The sequence below is a fragment of the Corvus kubaryi genome, unplaced genomic scaffold (assembly GCF_017639235.1).
Source record: "Corvus kubaryi isolate FWS band 111438036 unplaced genomic scaffold, C.kubaryi_AGA036_p1.0 135, whole genome shotgun sequence".
Taxonomy (NCBI): domain Eukaryota; kingdom Metazoa; phylum Chordata; class Aves; order Passeriformes; family Corvidae; genus Corvus; species Corvus kubaryi.
Genome location: NW_024580669.1, coordinates 6,706,250 through 6,731,899, shown reverse-complemented (window position 1 = coordinate 6,731,899; position 25,650 = coordinate 6,706,250). Strand labels below are relative to the sequence as shown.

At 39.3% G+C, this 25,650-nt stretch overlaps 1 protein-coding gene across 1 annotated transcript in view; it reads right to left on the bottom strand.

Annotated features, from left to right (window-relative positions):
• The window catches only part of SEMA3D (semaphorin 3D), a 132,416-nt gene that overhangs the window by 27,389 nt on the left and 79,377 nt on the right, over positions 1 to 25,650 (bottom strand). The window contains exons 8-11 of the mRNA XM_042053610.1: positions 21,050 to 21,192; positions 8,840 to 8,954; positions 8,331 to 8,400; positions 6,856 to 7,000 (exon numbers count right to left, since the gene is read on the bottom strand). Coding sequence (XP_041909544.1) covers positions 6,856 to 7,000; positions 8,331 to 8,400; positions 8,840 to 8,954; positions 21,050 to 21,192 — 473 coding nt within the window. The remainder of the gene's footprint in view (positions 1 to 6,855; positions 7,001 to 8,330; positions 8,401 to 8,839; positions 8,955 to 21,049; positions 21,193 to 25,650) is intronic.

Here is a 25,650-nt window from a genome sequence, read left to right as displayed (position 1 = left end):
CAGGAGTAGGTTGGCAGAGTTGTTTCATGCGGACTACAAGAGAATCTGGCTTCATGAAAGTTCTCATAACACTATCAGTGTGCTCTCTCAGCACCTTCAGCTTCTGCTATAGGGTGGGATTCATCTCACCCAACCTAGATTCTTATCCTGGCTGCATGTAAACTGCATAGAGGGGGTGCCTATCTTTCTCTTTCTGATAGAGAATTCTGGACAACCAGCTCAGATTTGATGCTCCTCTTCTAGATAGCTCATATAAAAAAAAATTAATTATATTAAATCAGTTAAATTAGTACTACTAGATAAGAATTTTCCAAGACACTTGTTCACCATATAATCGATTCTTCTGAGGTTGCCTTTGCTGCCATGAATGATAACTTGATAAAAATATATGTGTCAAGAAATGAAAGATAAAACAAAACAACAAAACAAACAAACAAACAAACAAACACTCCCAAACCCAACAGAAACAGAGTTGGAAGTACTAAGGGCATCTCTATGCAACTGCTGTATAAACTCTGTGGCACAAATCTTTTGAAGAATCAATAGTTACTTAAAGTTATTGAAATGCCTTCTGTGGGAGCTCAGTTTGACAATAATCACTCTGGACTAAGTCCTGATCCCAGGTGATTTACTAAGATGCCTTCTATTCCCTCACCTGTTATTTGTATCCAAATGTGGTCAGAAGGTGGTAAATTAAGGCTAATCTTTCTCAAATAAAAGCAAATACACACTAAATTAACACCACCACAGATATGCAAGCTTCTCTCCTTTTTTTGCTTGTCTTATTAAATTTGCAGCTTAGCAGAGTGCTGGATGTGTGGATCTCACACAATGCTGAGACATACAGTGTGACTGTGTTAACATTATGTGGGAAACACGGCCAAGATTTTCAAAGGCTGGTGCCAGAAGTTGGGCTCCTAAATAAACCTCCAATTTGCCAAACTGGATAGTGCTTCACACCATCCAGGGAACTCAGTAAGAGCTGCTGGATCTAACACCTATTAAAAATTGTGGCAATTATTTGGGAATCTAGCTATTAAGGTATGTAAACACATATCTTTTTCATTAATGATGCATCTGTAGTTCAGCAGTGCTGATGTCTACTGACAAACTAAAAAGAGAATGTTGCTCCCTGGGAACTTCAAAAGGGTTCCTATTTACAAGTGTGTTGAAAATCCCAGTTTAAAAATGTCTTGTCACGTGTATCCTTAGACCCACTTAACACTGAGACTCAAGCACCCACAGGGTAGGTCAGATTATTCATACTGAGTGCAGTAGGTATCTCCTTGTTTTATAATGTCCAGGCTGGGAATCTTTATGCATTTCACAAGGAGAACTGACAACCATGCCAGCAAGTCACTCTTGTGAGCATTGGAAGTATCCAGCATGAAACATGAAAGAGTGAGAAATTTCTTAAAGCTCTCCCATATCAGGGAATTAGATGTCTTAGTCTGGGCTACCCTCCTTGAGGAGGTGTCCCTCATCCCAGGAACTCCTTGCTCCTTCCTGCTGAAGGTGTTTTATTTTTCAAAGGTAATTACATCTCATCTTAGCCAAAACTTGTAAGTGTAAAGTCTTCCAGGCTCCTAATAAGTTGCCTTATCACTGATTCATCAAGCAAAAAGCAGATAAAATGCAGGAACTACTTTCAATCTCTCACTTATGTGTTAAATGGGGACCTCCAACACAGCCAATGCACTGAACTTTGTAGAGTTTATAAAGAAATGCAAAAGCTGCATCCTGAGGGTTCAAGATCCACCACTGAGGACTGGTGCAAGCTGCCAAGATGCCCAGAAAGACTTTAAAAATGGGGTACTCATAGATTTATGATACTCTGTGGATTAGATGACAGCTGAGAGATGATTTTCAGGGCACAGGCACTTATGTGCCACTGGAGGTTCAACCATAAGCCATTCTGAAGGTGAAACTTGGGATCCTGAGAGGCCTAAATACTGTGTGGCTTCTTTTCTGTAGACTGATCGGAGCTGCACAATTAATTTTGTATTTGGACATACCTGCAAAAACCCTTAATGCTCCTCTACAAGTTGAGTGAGTCGTACCAGATGGACTGAACACTCAGTAGGGAGACTTTCATAGTAACCTTGCAGCTACTCAGTGAGCCTGGAAGAGGGCAGGGGTGAAGGGAACAAATCAGGTTTGTAGGAGACAAACAAACAGAGCAAATTTTAAATGTAAAATGAAAAATGCAAAACAGTGCACATTTAAACTCACTCTTTCCCTGCAATAAAAAGCACAAACAAAACAAACAAAAAATTTAAGTCCCCTATTATTTTATTTAATGGCTTGTATCCCTGCTTGTGCAGGATTTGTTTTTGTGTTTGTCTTGAGCACTTTGTATTGCTTTTCCATTTAACACACCTGTGTTTTTGATAGAAAAAGCTGAGAAAATTGAGCATTAATCTGAGGCTAACTGAGCTGAGACCAGCTGGGTGAGTGAACTTGACTTTGCAGGCAGCTGACCTCTGCCATGAGGAAAGGTGACAAGGTGTGCAGCATTTCGAAAGGCTGTTATGAACTGGAAGGTGATTCATGTAGGGGAGAACAGGTTGGTGAGTAACAGGAGGTGTAGGAGGCTTTCTGAGGAAAATAAACCCGTAAAGTGAAACATTTCACCTAATTAAGCAGCCCCATTTTACAGTAGGGAGATCAAAGGAGAGAGGAATTGGAGGAGAAAAGAATGCAGTCTGTCCCATAAAAGATAGGCAAAAGGGGAAGGTAAGTCTAAAAATAGAAGGGAAACCTGTGCGACCCTCAATGTTTATGAACAAGCTCATTAAAGCAGCAAAACTAACCAGAAGGGAGGACAGGGGAGGCATTGTGGCAGGCAGTATTTCTCTGTGGCACAGCCAAGTCCCAGTGGGATGGACACCACATCTTAATCAGCCTGCACACTGGATTACCAGAAGAAATAAAGGAAGATGTTTCCCTGAAGGAAGGGAGAGAAAGCAATTGAGAGAGAAAAGGATGAAGAAGGATGAAGCTGAGTCAGGGGAGGTTGAAGCCGGATATCAGAAAAAGGTTCTTCATCCAGAGGGTGGCTGGGCACAGGTTCCCCAGAGAAGTGGTCAGAGCACCAAGCCTGACAGAGCTCACGAAGCATTTGGACCATACTCTCGGTACATGGTGGGACTCTTGTGTGTCCTGCATAGGGCCAGGAGTCAGACTCAATGATCCAGATGGGTCTCTTCCAACTCAGTCGATTCTATGATTCTAAGATTCCATGATTACAGGAGAATCTGAGGGGTTGTAAAGTAACTTGTTTAATAAAAAGAAAACACAAAGAATTCAAGAGCCTAGGACTGTGTTCAGATCTGGAGCAGAAAGAGGTGAGACATTAAACTCTTCAAATGGACATGAGCAATGTGCTGGGCTGCTTCTTCTTGTAGCTAAGTGACTCAGGCTGCCAGATCCTTAATTTGCTCACTCAGAGCTTTGTTTTGATCTTTTCACATATCAGATCAATAAGATATGTAGACCCATCAAAAACATTTGCTGTTGCCTTGGCTAGCATTTAACAGTCCTATATTCTGCAGTAGATCAGACGGAGTGTTAATCTGCAGGTTTAAACACTGTCATTCCTCTAAAAATCTTAATGACATTTATTCACCACCAGTGAAATGAGGATTACTCCCTTGTATCCCATCAGAATTTCTAAAGGGATTGAAGCACTATGACTTGCTGTGATACTGCAATGGTTACAGCTCAATAAATAAACTAGAAAAGGTTTCTTCCTCCTAATTCACTGAAAATCTTGCTCAAATGCCTTCTGTGATTACTGGGAGGGCATTACGAAAACTCTGCTTCAGAATGCAGAACTTCAAAGAAAGTTCTCCATGGTTTCCTTATTAATGGATAATTTCCTGAGTGAAACCCTAAGAGACTGGAAGAAAACTAAATTTTTATCTGGGGACAGCAGCAGATATACAAGTCCAATTTTTAAACAGCTAAAGCAGATAGAGCAAAAGCTCCCTTGGTTTTCAATTCATCCTTTGTGTCGGGGCTGCCTGCTTCATGCTTTTTTTCTGTCTCTTTTTATTTTCAGCTTCCACATGGAAATAGATTAGAAGCCTTGCCTCTGTTAAATTGCCGTTATTTCCACTTGCACTTTAATACCACTGAGAGAAGTTAAAGAGCTGTGTGTTCTGCAGTGTCAGTGCTGTGGAGTGTGCCAGAGGTCACTGTGTTTTGATCAAGACGGCAGAGGGCAGCCAGAGCCTGCCACAGCTCAGGGACATGAGCAGGCAGGGGCTGCTGCTGCCTGCTCCCCACTCAACATTGTGAAGGCATGATATCATGGTCTTGTTGGGAGTTTATCTCACACACAAATTGCCACAGGAAGCATTTTGTCAAAATTTCAAAATCAAAGTAGTCACAGTCTCTATAGTGAGCAGCTTTATTTACTTAAGAGATAAAGGCAGCAGAGCAGAAAGTTAAATTAGGGTATGCAGTCTCCTGCTTCTGTATAAATGCTGAAAGAAAGTCAATGTATCTCTCAAAGCCAACCACCAAAAGAAATGTATTTCCTAGAATAGACATTTTTATACTTTGCCAGTAACTTAAAATACAGGAAGTATAGAATCAGAGCAGTGTTGGCTATGCCAACTGTAGGCAACACTTACGAGGAGCTTAAATTTCAAAAATGTTCTGGTAACTTAGAAAAGGGTAGATTATCCCTCTTTGGCTTTGTTCTGAGCATTCCTGAACCACCTCACAGTGGGCAAGAAATGATGAAATTAATCTTTAAGGAAGAGCACTTCAGCATTCACACTACAGTGTTCTTCAAGGTTCGTGCTGCTTCTTTTCCTTGCCTTTTACCACTGTACTGCTTTTCCAGATCCCACCCTAAAACTGATCATATCCAAGTTTGGCATAGCCCATCACAAGCCAAGAGCATGGCATAAATCTACTTATTTGGACACCCTACATTAAACTAGTGAGCCTGAAGTATTTTTCAGTCCAGCTCCCTAAGAGAACAGATAAAAAGCTATGCAGCAATACGTTTACCTAATCTAGATAGCAAGTATTACAGACACCTTTCTTCTGACAATTTTCTTCAGTAAATCCACTTCCCTTCTCAGTCCTTTGTCAGACAAACTCCTACAGAAATCCACTGACCATGAAGGTTTGGAGAACTTTAAAGAAACTATTTTCTCACAGCAGTTACCAGGTGCTTAAAGGAAGCCTTGGAGAGCTCAGGGTTGGCTTATGGAAAACATTTGTTACTCTTTCAGCTTTCCAACCTTTAGAATACTTGCAACCATGGATATTCAAATCAATGCTAAAGATCAGCACTGACATGCTTCAGCATGGCATGTTTCCTTCCTTGTGAATCCCAGCCCAACCATGTGATGGCTAATACACTCAAAAATGCAATGAGCTTATGAGCCGTCTATCTGTGCAGAGTGTTCATCCTTATGGGGCACTCTGAGTTTTTCAAGAGAGTTATTTTAATCTCTTTAGATGCCATGGGACCAGCTATTGTTCTTGCTGGCACCATTTTTGTAGCTAAAATTAAATTCATCTGAACTTCCTTACCAGCTGCAGAGTTACATACAATTTTAAAAAAAAAAAAAAAAAAGCATCTTCTTTTTGGGTGCAGTATGTATTTTGCATGACAGAGAGATGCGTAAGCCTGCAATGCCTAAATTGCCCCAATAAGCTGTGACTTGCTCCATCAGGGCTGATATCCTGGGCAGGCCAAATCAGTCTCTGAGCTGTCCTGGCCTTTGGAGACAGAGCAGCTCTGAGGCTCATCCTCAGCTGAGAGAAGGGAATCAGCACTTGGGGCCTGACCTGCAGAACCCTGGGACCACCACGTTCAACAAACATCATGAGCTTGTTGAGTCCAATGGAAAGACGAAGAAAACACGGAGATACAAGGAAATGTGTGAAAAGATGGACTAAATTAACCAGATAATGTAGCTTGAGGCAAAGGTTACGCCAGTGCTGAGGTCAGAGAAATAGTGCAGAAATGGCCAGATGGCTTCTAGGCCACATCTGACATTGACAGCTCCCTGCTGGCTGCCTGATACTTGTTCATTGAATACCTGACCAAGAGACTGTAGAGCTATTCCAGATAAAATTGTTGCTTTTACATTCTACATACAAAGAGTTGCTTAAAGTTGTGATGATGTTTTTAAAGTTGATGTATTTTTTGAAAATACCATTTCTTCCTTGCCTGTAATGTCGGCCTGTGCTTTTCCAAATACTGAGACAGAAGTGGGAAAAAAACTTCAATAATTTCTAAGTTTTCCTCCTTATTTTGGCCTTTTACAGTTGAGGTCTAAGAGACTGGGATTAAAAGTACTTCCAGATACAATATTTCTCTTTTCTTCCTGTTACTTATTTTTTATCACATAAAATGTCCAGCAATTACCTCCTTATTTTACTTTAAACACAACACATGCACAAGCACACATAAGAGAACCAATGACAGTATCTCAATGATTTTAACAGACACGAAGACAACAAGAAATACAAATAAAAAACCTCATGATAACACTGTATAAAGAAATGCCTTTGGCTTTTTATAAAGTATTGATGCCTTAGAGGTGATTCCAACAGATAGAAATATAGCTGTACAGTAGGAGACCACAATATGAGAGACAATCAGGAACTAGTCTGGACACAATGTTATCTCAGAGACATGGAAAAATGTATATTTATATACCTACAAGGTAGGTAAGAAGTCTGGGCTGTCAACAGAAGGGAAGGAGTTGAGAGGATAATTTGAAACATCCTGAGCGGAAAATATAAATTACCAGCCCGGGGAGGGGTGTGAAGCATGATTGCTTTTGAGTAAAAATAGAGGTCTGTAATTAAGGAGACACTTACTGTGCCAGGCCTGGGGTAGGGGATGCGACCTTCGTACTGCACCCAGCGGTGATCCGCGCTCTCCTTGTGGGCGTAGGGCCCGTTGAACACGGCCCTGATCTCGGCCATGCTGTACACACACACTGCAGAGCCCTTAAACACGGAGCTGCAAGAGAAGATTCACTGATGTGCACGCTGCAAACACCTCCTTGGTGCTTCAGCCAGGGAATTAATGAATTACAGAGTCTGATGGGGTTTGGATCAATCCTACACCTGGCGGTTGATGCAAGTGCTGCTAAGCAACGATGTGTACAGGTCTGATAACTACAGATATTTAATGTCACTCTTGTTACAGTTTTAAACTTTGCTCAGTTGAAACCTGGATTGGCCTTTGGGATTACTTGATAGAGTGTAATTTTTTTCTAGTGGCTGACAGTTTCCAGCTATCATTTACTAGCTCTTTTGATTAGAATTTTATCCAAATGAAGGACACTGATTTACATTGTGTTCACATCTGGAAGTCCAAACATTAGTGGTATTATTGGTGAGGTCCCCAAGAATTAAAAATTCCATTGGAAAGACAACAAAACAAGACATAAAAATAAACACTTATTTTTTATTAATTTTTCCTTTTTTTAATGTATTTTTCTAAAAAAATCCAAAATATTTCAGTTTTCAAAAGAACACCATGCCAGGTTGCTGTGTAGCATGTACTTCAGTTACTTCACAAACCACTTCATTTATTGTGCAATATTTACTTCAATTTTAAGTATTTTCTGTGGTTATATATTCTAGGGAGCTACTGTGGTAACTGTTTCTGAATTAAGGAGTGCCTTGGCAATTCCTCATTGCACTCATACTGGTCAGCATTTGGCTAGACATTATTTACACCTAATTCAAAGGTTTGGGAGACAAAAGAAAAGATTATTAATTTTCTTCCGACAATTCTATAGAGAACCTCACTATTGATCTGAAAGGTCATTAATTAATTAGTGCATCCCCTTGAGATAAAGTTGGGTTATTCTTTCATTAACTCTGGACTATAAAATCACTTAACTATCAGTTTAGAGAGTAATTTTGATATCAGGAAACAGCAGATGTCAAGGTGTTGCTTACAGAAATGAGGCTTCATGACAATAATTTGCCTAAAATAGCAACTACTGGTTGCTCAATAAATATGATAGAAATTTATAAATTCAACTGGATGAGGCTGAAATAATCTAGCATGTTGTTGATTGTTACATTTTCATTACTTTTTACAATCGTTTTCAAAAGCTAGGCACAGAAAGGTTTAGGGACATAATTCATTATTTCCAGTTCTGAAAAATATTGTCCTTAGTGACCACAGCCCTGACATGGATGCCTTATTCCAGCAATTCCTAACTGCTCTGAATCAGGATCTAGTCTAGAAGACCTCAGTATATACAAAAGTGTAAAAGTCCTGAGTAAGATCTTCATCCTTTGTTTCCACAGGCAAACACGATCCTAACACATACCTTGTTGTAGTGAAGACTCCATACACAAGAGGGTTCCTCTCATCTCTTGTAGAAAGTAAGAATATATCTTCTGCAATGAGAAAAATATACTTGGTGTTTCTTTTTAGTTAAACATCCATGGACTATTTCTGCATTTATCATTTATAATTTGGAAATTTGTAAAATTATAACAAGGCTTTAGTTTTGTTTGAATTTCAATTTCTGCCACATGAATTTGTGCTAATATTCCGAAATGTGTTCATTCACAGATATTCTGGGTTTTAAACAGAATCAGATTTTCACTTCCCAGCTTTTGGAGGGAAAGGGAAAAACACCATAATTCTGATCAGACCAATATCAATTATCATCAGGGACTTCTGATAAAAGTCAGAGGCATTACTAGCCCTGTTTGGAAGAGGAGTAGAATCAGAGCAAGACACAATGCTTCTACAAACCAGACAGGAAAAAAAACCCAACAAAAGCAGGCATTACTAATGTTAAAATAGACCATTAAAAATAAATCAACTTACGCAGCTCATCGAAATGTGTGTCTGCCCCTTCAGGACCAGGTATGGAACACACAAGCCTGGCTTTCAGAAAAGTTGTCCACTTGTTTATTAGGCTTCTTTGCCCTCCCATATCATTCTAACAAAAATAAAATCAAATACTTGAATATTAAACAAATAAGAGCTTTAAAATGTAACAGCACAGTATGGACTGTGCTTCTTCTGTCTGATTCGACAGTTTGCTCTTACCACAAACGTCAAAATATTTTTCATTTTCTTTTTCCTAAGAGAGTGTAGGACACTTTCTCTTACTAGCTTCTGTAGTCACTTATCTGCTCCGAGAGTGGGCGACTCAAATTTCCTAATTATACCCAAATCTGATTGCAAAGTTCCTTCACCACCTTTTTAACTGGAATGCTGTGTGAAAACATGGATATATCACATGATTTCTTGCTCCTTGTGAGGCTATTTTTTACAATCAGTTGTTCTTCAAAATTCTTTACAAACCAAATAATAGAACAGAACATTTTGGATAGATTTCTCAAAAAAAACCCCTATATTCATCAGCAGCTTACAATGTAAATACTGCACTTTGTGTACATAGTACAGATCAAAAGGCATTCCAGGCAAAACCAGTTATATTATTTTAATAATTGTCATTATGGAAATATCAGTCTATACTCCAACAACAGGGATTTTTTTTTTTTTTTTCATTTCTTTTACTATGGGTTTCCAAAACATAAGCATACTTGCCCAAGTTTCCTTTAGTCACTGGAGAAAGAAAAAATCCATGAAGGGTAACTTGAAATTGGAATTATCTTTCTGAAGGGTAAGTGTCCTTCTACTGACTTGGATCAGTAGATAGGAATGGATGGTAGATGATTTAAGTTTTAAGAAGCCAAACTAGGAGTTTGCTCATGTACTTCTTCCAGTGACTACATGAAGGATCCTGCTGGTTCCAAACAGCAGAACTATTTAGGTTCTGCAGAGTTATTTAGGCCCCAAAATTCTTCATCCTCAAAATGGTAAGGGCAATGATATACCAGCAGGAACCAAGAATTGAAACACTTAAAAGAAATGTTATCACCAGCAGTAGTCTCCCAGCTGTAGGTTCTGAATTAGCCCAGGAAGGTGCCTGTGCCTTTCAGTTATAAACTCTGAAGCTTAGGGGATCTGTGCTGTACGTTTAAGGACCTCAAATTCAGCCATAAATATTCAGCCCCCTCAGGTTCATTTGGAGAAATCACTGTTTTGTTAATTCAGTTTGCAATCTGAAGGTATAGAACCAGCCTCAGTAGGAAACATCGGGTGGTGGAAATTACATGTCATCACCACAGACTGTGTTTGGCCCTTCAGGGCTGTATCATACATACTACAGGCATTCAGAAAGTTGGCTTTAAGTGCTGAAATCACTTCAGAAGGACTAACACTTCTCTTGTAATGCACTCTAACTGCTTTTCCTTTTCATGTACCTGCTACTTTCAAATAGATTAGCTCAGTTGGAAATGATTCCTGTTAATATAAGGCCTTTGGAACTCCTGCTCTTACAAGAATTGCTGCCTCCTCTCTTGATTTCCTGAGGTTCTGCCAAGCCTGAAGCTTTGCATCTACCCAGCAGATTTATTACAAAGGTGTCAAAATTAGCAGCCTGAAGCCAATAGCCAAAAAAACCTCTGCATGTGTGTGTTCTGTTCAAAGGAGGAGCAAACAAACTTTGCGGTGCAGTTAAAACCAAACAATTAAAAAGATGGAACAAAGAATCTTAAAAAGCAAGGAGTGTAAAGCTTTTTCTTCCTCTGGCAATTGGGACTAGCTAAGCAAATCTCACATTGCAGGGCTTCCACTTTGATTTCTGGTGGATGCAATGCAGCGTCACAGGAGATGAGCTATCGAACTACCTGACAAGGACCAGCAAATAGGAAGAAAGCATGGAGCAAGTGATGGGGCTGGAATGGAAAAACGATCCTTGTCTAGGTCCTACTCCTGTCACTACAGGCATTCAGCTTCTGCAAGAGATGGGAAGATATGTACTTGTGTTTTACCAACCTTAAGTTGTGATCCCACATAGCACTCTCACAAATGCTTATTTTAAATGTATCAGTAGTTCCAGTGAGTTAGAGCATTATGAACCAAAAAACACTGTGCTCAAAGAAAGCAATCCTAGCAAGTGCTATGTGCTGTAAAGTATAAAATTCCACTGGATTTAAGATGTATCCATATTTCCTTGCTCTCAAGCCAGGACATGACGTTAACCATGTTATTTGAATTTAAGAGACATTAGAACAGGCATTCACTCAGTGTGTTCTACATATCCAAAAGCTGCTGAAGTAACACTGTACAGTTTATAATGGAGCTGGGGGGATTCAGTGACCAGTCAGCATTCCAAGAGCTACCAAGTCCTTCTGAAGCCAGAGAGTGACAAATTTATGGTGCAGATAGACTGAAAAGACCTTTCACTGATTTAGACAGTTGCACATACAATATGCTGACATATCCTTCAACATGCTTCTTCCTACTGCCATGGCTGAGCGAAATAAAAAGCACATTTTACCAGGAAGATATTTTTGTTTGTGGTTTTGGGACTTTTGGGGGATTTTTGTGATGAATAGCCATATAGTACTCTTCAATTCTATAAGTCATCTCTGATTAAAACAATGTCTTGTCTTTCCTACAATGTGCCCATGATTCATTGAGATTGACTGAGAAAGTGCAGAAACAAACAAAGGCCATGATGATTTTATCTACACACAGAATTAGTTCAGCTCAGACCAAGGAGGTTTAGAAACTATAAATAGTACAGGCATGTCTTTGCTCCTGGAATCTCAAGTAGTACTATCTCACTAATTTCTGTAAATGTCTATTTTTTTAAGAAAGAGCACTCCTCCCTTCCTCATACTATTTTTCGGTGCATATTAGGTCAGTCTTTGACCCATCTTGAGGCTTCAGGTGCTGAAGAACATGCAGTTGCTCTCCTTTCCTTCAGACCATGTTGACGTGGACTCATTCACTTTGCAATCTCCACTCTGGTGTAGATTCCTTGGACCCTCATCATCAGCCTCTGAGAGGCTGCCCAAAGGAAATACTGGCCCAAGTTATTTTTGAGACTGGGCTGCTACAGAAAGAAGACAGTCTCTTTTGTCAAAGAGATTATTTAATAGTCTCAGTCTGGAATGAATTACTGATGTGCTCCAATATTTTGAACTGTTTGTAGGGCAGGACATAAATACAATAGGATGTACAGGCTGGGTAGTCAGTGGATTAGAAGAAATGCATGGAAGAGTGAAAATCACCACAGCAAAGTCCAGTTAGTGCACAGGTGAACAGAAATAAGGATTAAACACAAAGTCATAGAATCCTAAGAAGCCCATTGAGCTGATTTAGCAAAGGTTTGCCTCAAGCCAGTTTAAGTAATTAACTGGATGTACTGAAATTATTTTTGTCAAGAGATATGGTCTGAATACAAAGAACTCTAAATATTTCAGGGAGATTGGACAAGGAGACAAGATAAATTTGAGTGCTGAGAGAAGGGGAAGGCAGCATGAGCAAGCCTTTCATTCCAAAAATATGGCTAATCTTGTAACAGCCAACCAGCCTCAAGTATCTGAAATCTTATCTCCCAAAATATCACTTCTAAGCACACTGGATTAGCTGTGTTTACTATAAACTTTGTTACCGGACAGATGAAGGCACTTAGGACTGCATATTTCATTTTGAATATAAATAACTCTTTAATTAGCACTTACTGCTTTGTAATCTCACAAGCTGTAACAAATACCAACACTTCTGCCTGAAATACCTTCTTTTTAACAGGAAGAAGTGCCTGTAAAATCTTGGTTACTTGTGTTTGCCTGAGCTAGAAATGTAGATAATTGCGAACTAGAAGGGGGGCTGTTCAATCTGTCACCTGTTGAGGAAATATTATCCCAAAATATCACAAAGATTTAAAACCAGAAATTACTTAGATAAATGGGGAAGTAATCCAATATGACTTTAATAAATCAGGCAGACTCTTATTTACAGAAATCCGAAAATTTAATCCCTTTTGAATGAGGTGGTTGCAAAAAACAATTTGCTGGAGTGAGAAATCAGGCTTCTACCAAATTACATTAAGAATTCAAATATTGGATGTCCCACTTCAGTGAGAATAGGTAATTGTATGGCTTTCTGACATACAGGAAGAATGCTGTTTAAATGCACAGAGTAAATTTTGTGAAGTAATTTAAGGTCATATCATACACCTCTCCTGGGAGACTTCCATCGAAGTTTCAGTTTTCTGATCTGCAATTTATGTGCAATTAAGCAAAACAATGTACTTTTCTAACCATCTAGCTAAATATAAGCTAATATGAAAATAAAAGCCATCAGAAAAAATACTGCTCTATGATCAAGTGATTTAAAAATCAACTTATATGAAAAGCTTTGTTGTATCTATTTTCTATTCTATTGTGTCTTATATACTATATAAATGTAGCTTCATTAAAATGAACAAATGTTAGTCTTGGAATCCAGTAGGCATGAAAACAGATGGCAACGAAGCTAAAGAACATCTGCATCTTTAGGGATTTTAAATCTCTTATTTGCTTGTAAGTAACAGTGACAAATTGAACATTAAAACAAAAAGTGCAATTATCTGAAAAATCAGTCTACATCAAAGATGTCAAACAGTGTGATTCATAAAACTTTAAAGACAGTAATTATTCTGAACAGCCTCTTAAAGGGAAAAAAAAAAAAAAAAGGGGGAAGAAAAAGAAAAAAGACAATGAGTGGAATTTCTAGAAGCAGGTTATTAATTACAGCCAGTGGCAAGATGTGCAAAAGGACTATCCAAAGAGAATTCCTGGCCTGAATAAAAGGAAATGTTGGAGAACAGAGAGGAAAAGTGCTGAAACTGCAAAAGGCCCTGAAGCCCTTCTCTTATTGAAGCCTAACTATGTGACAAAGCTACCAGAAACAAATGGCATCCCCTGCAGCAAAGCTTTATACTATGGAGAGAAAAAAACCCCAGCCTTGTAGCTGACTTTATAAATAGAGAAGTAGCCTACAGTATCCTTTCAACTTCTGTCTTCAGGTTCACAGTTCTTTTGTAATTTTTTTTTTACTTTGCATATTCTGTCCCCACTCAACTCTGTCAGGTGCCAACCTACCACAGGAAAGTTAAATTTGCTCCTTCAGGAATTCAGGTGCAAAATTCCTTGTCCAAACCATACTGATGTAGATGAAAGAATCCTCCTCTGATTTCATCAGGCTATGGGTTACATCCAAAACCGTCAAGCTACACGTGAAGTGTTACTTGAGAGAGAACAAAAGCACACTTGCAATATAAGCAAGAGAAAGAAGGCACATGAGACTTTAGAACTTCAACTGCTCTCCGATGGATACATTGAGTACACTTGGGGAATTTACTTCTCCTCTGCGTCTGCAGTTCCAATCTGCCAACGAGGTGGTGACTCTGTTCAGTTCCTGCTCCTCAAACAGGTTTGTTTTTATTTCATTCAGAAAGACAATGTACTCAAACTGAGCATGCATAACTGTTTAGCTCACTATGGAAAATGTTGATTTTTATTTTGGAAAGTATTTAAACATCACACCCAGAAGTTTCTACCAAATTATATCTTTGGATGGGATCCAGACTGGAAAATCTAACTACACAGCAAAGAAAAATTCTGGACTGTTATCAAACATACCATGAAAAAATCCCCAAAATCCAGAAACTAATAGGCTCAGGTAAAGACAAGGAGATGTGGTTTGGGACAAATGAAAGAATAAAATTTAGTACCATTTTACCTTAAGGCCAAACATCAATCCTGCTAAGACTATCTCCAACAGGTGTGCTAGTATTAGGAATATTCCCCCAAACTGTTCAAAGACTGCCACAAACCAGATGAACTCTGCTATATCCACCTGTTCATTCCAGTTTCAGTAAAAACCTGAAGTTACCAAAGACTTATGGCTGAACTAATAAAATATGTTATGGGACTCTCAGGAAAATCTACTTAAAATTTTGAGTATAAACTGTCCATGGCTTATTCCAGTGTGTTTGACTTGCCTTTACCTGTCTCTCATCTAAATTTTCTTATCTACATAATATAAATTATATGAGATACATACATAGGAAGGATATAAAAAGACAGAGAACAAAACCTTCAGGTCATGAAAGGCAGCATTCTTGATAATGAAGCTACAGGCAAGTCAAGTAATTAGATGGATCATGCACTTAACGTCAAACAGGAGAACAAAATTTATATGACTTGAACAGATTGAGAGCTCTGTGAAACTGGAGCAGTGTGAGACCCAGCACTGGGATAAATCGTCTTCTTTCTGAACAAATAGGCTTGAATTTGCCATTCAGAATTTCACATTCTTCAATCAGAATGTCTTGAATTTCAGATTTCAGGGACCCAGTAGAGCAGAGCTCCCTTTACAGACAGTGGAAAATATGTCCTTCAGAGAGTGATCTGGGCTGAAGATGGAAGGAGTCTTCTTCCAAAAACTAGTCATCTGCCTTTACTGAAGGAAGGGAATGCCTGATAATTAGTTTCCTCACTTGGATATATACAAGTACCTGAAGTCAGTAGCATGACATATTGTGACCACAGCATTGATAACCACAGGCTGAGAGCTGGGAAGGGCATGAGACCAAAGAACAAAGGTAGGTCATCACCTTAGAGAGTCCTTTAGAATTTGGAATCCTGAAACATCTGCATTTACAACAGTGTACTTGATCAACAATAGCAAAACTGCAAACCATGGCACATTTTTATAGTAAATGTACTGACGGGGGAAAAAAAGACAGGAAGATAATTTAATCACATGAGGAAACTTCCAAATCAAAAAGTCATTATTCGCCACTCTTACAGATATTTGAACATCTGAGTCAAAGCACTCACAAGTCAAGAACTCTGGATTAGCCATAGGAACTTCACTCCAATTAACTCTGCAGGTTTACACTTCTGAGCCAGGGTGTACTGACAGTGTCTTATGCAATGAGTATCTCTGGCAACTAGAATGACTTCCAGAGTTTGCTTCAGAGGTTGTGCAGCTGCATTTCCATCGTCCAGTGTTTAAAGATCTGTGTTGACACTGCAACTTCTTTTTCACTTTCCCTGAGGCTCAGTAAAGTTCAGTCACACCTCTTTACACATAAGCATATCTTACATATTTCTGCTTCATCTGTAAATCATGATTTCCCCCCTCAAAATACCAATTATTGAAACACACCCATGAGGGACAGAAATGTACAAAACTTCCTATACTTATATAACCCTTGCCAATGAGGAAAGTTGGACCAAAAGACCTGACAAATCCTGATGTTACATCTCTTAATCCATCACAGTTAGAAGCAGATACTCTATGGAATTGGCTTGTCTCCAACACATCAGCCCTTAAAAATGAAATCATCGTGATGAGCATCTGCTTTTATACATAATTTGAAAACTTCCAAATGGCACATAATATGCAAATATCAAATTTCGAAGTCCAAGAGGAGTCGCCTGCTGAAAGACTCACAGCTGCAGAGACAGTCAGTGGGCAGATGAGGGCCATTGTTCTTCTCGGGATAACCTTTTCAGAGGGCTTTTAATCATTATCATGGAGAAATCAAGGAAAAAAAGTATTTGCCATGGTTGACATTATGGCTAGGTAATATTATAGTGACAAAGGAGGTATGTAAGCATGTTACACACAGTAAGTTAAACCTTGTCTGGAATGAGTTGCCTCCAGAACTGGAAGCAGGATAGCTGCACGAGCATGGCTCTGAGCCCAGACTAATTAGCCCTGCTGAGAACATGTTAACATGGCTATTTGGCTTCCGGGAGCCAGCTAGTGTGGCTAAACGGGAAAGCAGGACACTGCCAGGACAGCTCCAACAGCTTTGGAGAGAGATCAATTATCTACACAATATAGAAATACCAATAATGATAATGGGCCAGTTATCCCTAGTCACAGCAAAGGCATGGCTAGACTATTTCCAGGACAAGAAAAACACCCCTTAACTTTTACATTCAAGCAGCCCCATGGCAAAGCCCACCGGAGACTCTGGACTTGCAGTCGCGGAGGAATAGCTCCCTCCTGCCATTCTGGGAATACAAATCGCTTAAAGCACCAGACAGGAGGCAAGGTCATAGCCTTGAACTCTGCTGATGTTCATGGCTTTGGAAATAAATTACATTACCCAAAGGTGGAATGCAGGGTGTGTCCAGGGCTCTCGACTCAAGAGCTCTTAAAATGATTACATTCCAGTGTGCTTAGAAAGTACAGTTTAACCAAGAGGGCTGTGCCTAATTGCAGTATTCTTTTCCCCAGGTACAGCTTGGTATATATAGGGGTGGAATGGTATTCAAAAAAGAAAAAAAAAAAGGAAAAAAAGACAAAGAGCTCGCTTGTTCCCACTAGAACAAAAGCTGCTTCTGGATACCGAACACTTTGGGAAATATGGGAAAACATCAGGGGCCGAAGTCTGATTTCTTGGCAGTTGAGGTCTCAGAAACCAGGCTCTAAGACTGCACGCTATAACTTTTGCAATACATCACCCAAACCATTAAAGAGAAGCTTGTAACACAGCAAATGCAAACCACTGTAATAATAAACAGGATTTTCATATTGCAGCAGAGAGACTACTGCTTTTGGCTAATTTCCACTCCATTCCAATAGGATGAGGTTGTAACTATGAAAAGATGTGTTTCTATATAGATAACACACAAACAAAAGCTCCAGCAACTTTCTTCCCTCTTCAAAACCTTTTCTGTGACTCCTCCAGGTTAGATTTTTACTTCTCACTTTATTTGAGAGGGGAAAATAGGAGGGAAAATTGGATCTTTTCTAGGGCTATACTTGTACATATATGAGGTTGCCGATAAATAGAATTACAATTCTGCCATCATTTAGTGGTGGATATGTACAAAAATGTAGCTGACTTGTTACTGGACTGCACAGGGCACAGTGCATGGATGCTGCAATTGTATTTTTTTTCCAAAATCTTGCTTAATGTGTAATTACTGTGTCCCGTCTTTACCTGATGCAAAGCAGTTCAGCATTGTGGGCTTGAAGACAGTGTAGCTGTAAAAGCTTAGGCCTGCATTTCTAGAAGTAGAAATAAATGGATCCATGACCTTAAGAAGTTAAGGTTTGCATGATCATTTAATATACGTGTGTAACTGAATGAGTTTTAAAAAAGAAATAAACTTTGCCAGCTAATCTTCAATAGTAGTTTTTCTTTTTGGTTATGCCCTTACATGAAAAGAAAGCAAATAACCCCAAACATTGCAATTTATGTAAGTATGAACATACCATAAGTAATATCAGGTATTGCAGACAGGGCAATGATACTTTTTCTGCCTCACTCAAACCAAAACCAGGAAATGCCATTTGCCATGATAAATGACACAACTGGTTCTGAAAGTGACTGTTGAAAGCACTTCCTCCCCAGTGCCAGTGATATCCCTCAGTGACACAGAGCAGATGACGTAAACCCAAATGAGTGGTGTGCAGAGCTGCAGCGCCTGCGTTCTTGCACCACAGGCTGCAGGACACTGGGCACGAATGGTCTGGTGAACAGGACAAGTGACAGCTGCTTGGGCAAAGAGCTGTGCCAGCAGGAGCACTGCAGTCTTCTGGGTCTGAAAGTAGCTGGGAAAGGGGAATGCTTTCCAGAGAAGATTTTCCCTAAGGGAGAGGATCACTGAGAGACCATATTGTTGAACCCTTGAAAATTAGCCAAATAGGCTGCATTGACTAAGCTTCTTATTAAAAACAAAGCCTATTCTAATTTCAGCATGTGTTTCTGGCATTAATGGACATGAGCCCTAAGGCACTGTGAGGTAGGGAGCAATTGAGTTCTAGTAGGAAAAAACTGTGTTTACACCAAGCAAATTATTTCAGAAGTTGCTGAGCTCCTCCCATTCACTGTTATTCTCTGCTAAACAGGGAAAGGGGGCAAAGGCGTAACTTTGTGCAGTACAGGTCCCATTAATGAGACAGTGCAAGTAGAAATTATCAGGTGTTGCAATCAAAGGCATTGTTCCCATGTCAGAGACAACTGAGCACAGCAGATGTTTCATACCACAGCACAGATACAAAATATTTCAGTCCATAAACAGACAAGGCTATTTGCATATTTTAATTTGTATTAAATACTCATAATAGTTCTATATTTATTATAATAATTAGCAGTATTTTTTTAATTTGTTGATAATTAAGACAAATATAAAAAACCCCAAGAGTCTGGATTATCAAAATAATTCTGCAACCAGTGGGAAGTGCTCAGTAAATAAAGAAGACAGTGCAGAACTATTAATAATAATCACCGTGCTTATCGGTTTTCATTGTTTTGCTTTGACTACTAAAAATAAAATTCATGACATTTTTCCTGTTAACATGATTACTCTACGATTTCATTCTCATTTGAGGTATGATTATACACAGTCATTAGGATTTCCTTACAATACACTTGCTTTTATTATGATAGCTTATCTCCTTTTTTCTCTAGGTAAAGGATGCTGGGGATGTGTAGCCAATATATCTTAGTTTACTATACTCTCTCATGTGCCTTGGCTTGAAAATGTTGTCTATCAATTTCTCCTAATGCATTAAGTGCTTTCTCATAATCAGCAAATGCCATGTCTAGCAGCAAATCATGTATGTTTGCATTTCCATTCTGCCATTAATCACACTGCTGTGAAATACCCAACTAAAGATTATCCATTCTTTCGTCTAGCTAAAAACCTACTAGAGAACTGATTTATGGATGAATGTTTTGTTTTCTTAACACTTTAGGTCAAGGACAGAACTGTGAAATGGCTGTGGCCACTGAAATCTCAGTTGGAGCTGGGCGTTAGCTGGACTGCAGAGCAGTTGTAGATTTACACATCCATACACTTGTCACTCTTTGTTTTTCAGAGTGTGGCCACAGCTAAATGAGCACTCTTCTCCCACACACATCTTATTTCAGAACACAAATGCTTTTGTTCATTTACTAATTTTCAAGTTTCTCGAGAACATAATTTTCACTGCCAGCAGAGTCACACTGCCCAGAAAATGGAAGTCAGATAAAGCTTCTGAACAAAAGATCATAGAAATGTACCTACTTGTGTGACTGCTGTGGTGTTGCTGATACCTAAAAGAACATTTGCTCAAAGCTTATGTTTACTATGTTACTAATATGAAGGCAGCTTTCAAATTCCATTTTCCTGACTTTTACCAGCGATTCCTGAGGATCTCAGGACAGGGCGGAAGCACTTATACAGACTGCTTCTGTTCCTACAGAAGACAGGAACAGAATGTCCTAGGGGACAGGGGAGTGGACAGAGAGTGTGTTTGACACAAAAGTCTACAGACACTTCTGCCACTGTGGCTAGAGACCTCAGTAAATCCATCAGGCTGTTAAACAGCAAACTACACTGACTGCTGTCTTCATGTGCAGGAACTGTTTTTTCTTTTCATTACCTTTTGAGGAGGCTTCTGCCCTTGACAAAGATGCTTCTCCAAGAAGAGCACAGTTCATATAAGCCCAAGTCTGTATATACCATCAGGGCACAAACCTTCCACAGGGGGCAAACCCAAGCATAATGAAGGAGAAAGTGAAGGAGCAATCATTTAAAGGAGGTCAGGCACCAGCCAAATGAACTTTTTACAGTGCAGCAGACCCGGGGTCTGGTTCCTCCTGGTCAATGGGTCAAGGATTGCTCTTCTTCCCAAAGGAGGAAACCTCCAGGCAGATGTGGATGTAACTCAGAAACTGTATACTTTCTTAGCCTCCCTTCACCCCAGCTGGTTATCAGGAATGTGCAGAAACAAATGACTGACCCCAGCTCTCAGTAATGCCCAGGAATGATGTACAGAACCAGGCTGAAGGGATGGGTTTGCATATCCACACATTCAGAGGGTGCTTTCCATAAAACTCCAAATACCTTGCCACTGTGTACACTTTGACACATCAGTCCTTATTGAAAGCTCATGAAACAAAGCAGGACATCATTGCATTTCTGAAGGTCAATACTTCATCTTTTGGATACAGCATTATAATTTATAAACATAGTACCTTTTTCAAAATAGGTACACAGTCAATATCAAGTTTATGTTTTCTACAAGTAAATTTCAGATGGCGTTACTACTCTGTGTCCAGAAAAATTAATATGTAGGCTCATTTGGGTAACAAAGTGGAAAACACAGTTCTCACAGAAATAAACCAAACTTGTTTAGTTTCTATATTTAAATAAAATAAAAAGATACAGTCCTCACCTTACAAACTCTCCCAACTCTGGAAAGGATTGTCTTGTCAGATGTGCCACTATCTTGTGATATTTCTCGAAAAAAGAAGTAGATTTTATCATCATCTGGGTTGTAGGTATCTGGGATAGGAAAAGTTCCAATGAATTTTGCTCCTAGAAAGTAAAAAAAAAAAAAAAAAAAAAAAAAGGGGTTAAAAATCTGAAGAAAAGCCTTAGAGCTTGCTTTTAAATCTCTGCATTTATGTTGCATCTTCCAGTGAAATGAAAATATCATTATATAGATACGTAGTAGCAAGTTTCTTACTAACTCCAGTGAAAACCACCATGAAGTCTGAAGTATTTACTCTTAGGCTGATGTTTTTGTGTATATATATATATATATATATACTTTCAAAAGTATGCAGCACTGGTTATCATTCTCTGTCTGAAAATAGAGTAACTCTCAGTACAAAGTATAGCCTACATGAATCTACCTTACTGCTCTTGCCACCAAAATGAAGCTAAGTAGATTTTCTGAAATCACCTGGTAGAATTTAAATCAATTACTCATTGCAGAAGTTATGAATACAGAAACACACTACTGTTTACTAGAGAGAGCTTGCAAAGGAATGTTTCCTATGTATCTCTGATACAGCAATCTGACTACATCTACCAAATCCAACACAGTGCCACGCTGGGGTTCCTCAGTTAGCAGAGCAACTCCAAAACTGGCTGGTCAGTCTTACGGACACAGTTCCCTGTGCTTGAAAACAAACTGGCTATATCAGTGTAATAGTTTGTTTGGGTTATTTAAATCTGCTTTTGCAAGAAATGCCTTGACTTGCCATGCTGGGCCATTATATTATTCCTGGTCTCTTCCAAGGCAAGCTTGGGTATCTGCCTGCATCTTTCAGGCATGCTTACTGGGCCAAGATATTCTTCACTGTCTTCCCAAGCTCCCTCATCCATGGTCTCTAATCCTGCTCTACCTGCTCACTAGTTGAGGGCTTTTGTTTCCAGTGTTGGGATTTTTTGGTTTTTTGCCTTTAAATTTTGCACTAAAATCAGAAATTGAAGCAATCCAAGGGTCCCTGATTGGAGCAGAGCAGGCAACAACACTGCCTTGCACAAGTGAACCAGCTACTTGGGCAGTGATTTTTGAGACATTCCCCAGTGTGCTACAATAGATGAGCTCTTCTGAGGGCACTTGGATCAATGATGTTTTTCTTTAAACAGAAGTGGCTATACAAATATAGTGCAAAGAGACCCTTGACTCTAAAATACATTCTTTCAGCAATAAAATACACAGTCTTTGTCCCCCATTATCAGGTAGGCTGCAGTAGAAAGCAATAAGGAGGGTGGTGTAAGAATGCAGAGCAAACAGAGCACACTGTTTATATGGGGGAATACTATTATCAGCTTTCAATGTATCTTCATGCCTTTGTCCTTTTCATAATGATTGTTACTTTATATTAGCCTTGAGGAATTTTCACCATGAACTCTACAGTATACAAAGAAGAAAAATAGAGTGCTTGATTCAAAAGTTTGCAGTCTGAGACAAAGGGCCTGAGACAAAATGGGATGTGTTTAAGTGCTCAGTGTGCACCTTTGTGACAGAAGACGAAATTTATGGGTGAAAACAGCCAGTGCTGCTTCCATTTTAAACCTTTTGACACTAGAGAATGGTGTCAGCAGAAAAAATGAAATGATGCAGTCATCAAGATCTATAAATTTAAGTCAGGATTTCAAAATGATCTTGAGGAAAATATTCAATTACCCCTCAGGGCCTGTAAGGCTACTTTGAAGATTAGATCTCTAAGCATGAATAAATACATAAATATGCTTCCAGTACTGTTTCTTACACATGTGGTTAGTTAAATAGCCATTTAAGAAGAAACCTGTGAAATACTTCTATACCACGTTTTTGAAATTCACATCCTTTTTTTTTTTAATCCACATTCACCAAACAAAACACTGAATATATGGGGGTATTAAGATTAAACTTCAGTGCTTTACTTGGCAAGCCAAATGCAAAAATAAATGTCTCAATACCAATTCCTGGAACAGATTTAGAAGAATCTCTAACAAATTAAAGGAACACTAATATTTAACAGTTTTAAATCACAGCTGAAAACACTGTAGTTGAAAGTTAAATCCAAACAAAAATACATTGTAAAAGATACAAAGTGAAAACAATTAAATGGAAGAGATTATGATCTGAAAAGCACCTTATGTTCTGCAAGTGAGATCTTGGTCTCATCTTTTCTAACCCATCTATCCAACATACAGAAGAACATTGCAACTAACTGTGAATTAGGCTTTTGGATTCTTTGCATGGGAGAAAAAACTAATGATGATGATTTTAAACCACCGTTTGTTTTCTCATAGACAGGGCTATCCCCCCCACTATTTGCTTCAGCAGATTTTCCCACATATTAAGTTCACAGCTAGATTGTATGTAACCAAAGTGAGGATTAAGGGCATCATGAGCTCTGGCAATAGATGGTACAGGTGTTGCTTGTGCTTTTTTCAACATGCTCATGTGGTCTGGTGGGAAAAGCTGATACAGCTGGTCCTTCACTGCGGGGTTTGTGTTGGTCACCTGCTGGTCATCACCTCCTTCTGAAACCAGCAGTTATTTTAGGCAGTGCATCCTACGCAGAAGTTAAGACTCAGAAAAAGGCGACAACAAAGGAGTGGTTGTCCCAGTACATGAAGAAATGAAAAAGCAACCTGAAGCAGTGGGAGGCAGCATCTCTGTGTAGTTGGACTGCCAGAAATATGTGGCATGACAGAATGCAAAGGACAGTGCTTACCTTATTTACCATAACCACCTAGAAGTCAAGCTCCTAAGCCATTCTCAGCCAGGTTTTCTCTCAGGGAGGGAAAAAGTGGCAATGAGTAATCCTATTTTAAGACAGATTCCTACAATAGGTGGGGTGTGTCACCCTCTGGAAGTGCCATCTCTCTCAGTAAATTACAGAGGCAAGCAAAAGGACTGAGCTCAGACAGGATGCTAGCTTTTGCCTTTTAGAGCTAAGGGAGCTGAATCCCATCCAAAGCTCGCAGGATATAAAGAACTCATTGCCTGCAAGACTTTGCCCTGGAAAAGACGGCTAAATTGCTATAAAAAAAGAGAAAAGGGAAAAAAAAAAAGAGCTGAATGAAATTCAAGGAAGCCCTCGTTCCAGCTATGGCCTTCTCTTCCTCAGAGGGAGGGAGGAATGTGCAGCTGTTCAGTGGATGCCTGTGTGCAGGGCTGGTGGGATGCTCTCCCCTGCCCACGGGGCTGGCACGGGGCAGACTCGGTTCCAGTAGGCGGCTTTGCCATCCGGAGAGGGGCCACCAGCCCCACGTGCCCATCCCCAGGCGAGGCAGCTCCGGTGAGCAGCTGTGGGAACGCCTGATTCCCCAGCCCTGCTCCCCTCTGCTCCAGTGCCACCCTTGCGGGAGTATGAGCACGTGTGAGCCTGAGTCATGGGAAAGATTAGCTGCCTTCCTCCTTTTCCCCTTTGTGGAGCTGCTATTCAGTCATTGAGATTAGGACATGTCTTAATTAGTCAAGATAGAGATGCCCTGCAAGGAACTGGAAGGTATCCCACACATTTTTCCCTCATGCTTTGTCTTTACCTCCCTTCCCTCAGGGAAGGATAATTCTGTTTCCAGAAACAGAATAAGACTGAACTTTAAAAATACTGAGGTGCATTACAGCAAAACTTCCTTGGCCTTCTGGAAGAAAACAAGCTGTACATTTTATGCTTATCCTAAGTAAAACATGAGTCATGCATGGTAATAATTTATTTTCAACTGTATAATTATTCAAGCATGTACAACTTTTCCTGGAGGTCTAACACATGCTTGGTAAATGGATGGTAGATTTAGGGAAGAGGGGATTTAGATGAGATGGGAGTTTTAAACCTGAAATCAAGTAAATATTTTCTTTATACCAATATTGGCTGAAAGCACAAAAGTATGTAATTGGTAACATTACATAATAAACTAGAAATATATTGGCCACCCTATGGCTTATTGCAGAAATGATGCTGTCATTTGAAGTTGCACTTAAAATTTTCTCCAGCCTTAAAAGCACTGTGTCAAAATATTAAAAGCACCTAGTTTATGTCTATACCTCTTAGTATAACACTGAATGGATTGTGTTTGTGAAGTCTTAGACAGAATTGTGGCTGTAGGGTTTTATATGGCTGGAAACGAGGTAAACCTGAAGAATATATGGGGTCTTCAGTGTTTATACAGTGTGAGGCAATTTTCACCTCACAGTCTAGCACACTAAAGCTGTTTTTCAGACCCAGACATATTAATATACTGTTCTCCTTAGAAAACTTTCACAAATACAGATGCTCTAAGTGAAAACAGAATAACTCATGAATCAATCTAAAAGAGTGAGGAAAGGCAGACACCCCCCACCCAGTCTCCAAACTAAAACATCTAAACACTTCTCAAACTTACAGTTTATTCTGTTTGCTTGTACTCTTCCCTTGCCTCAAACTGCTCATGAAGAAACAATAACAAGAGAAAGAAATGTTTGGAACTGGATTTTTAAGCTACAAGTTCTTTTGGACTAGGAACTGAACCCTGTAATACTCATCAAGGTGGATCTATACTAATGGTAAC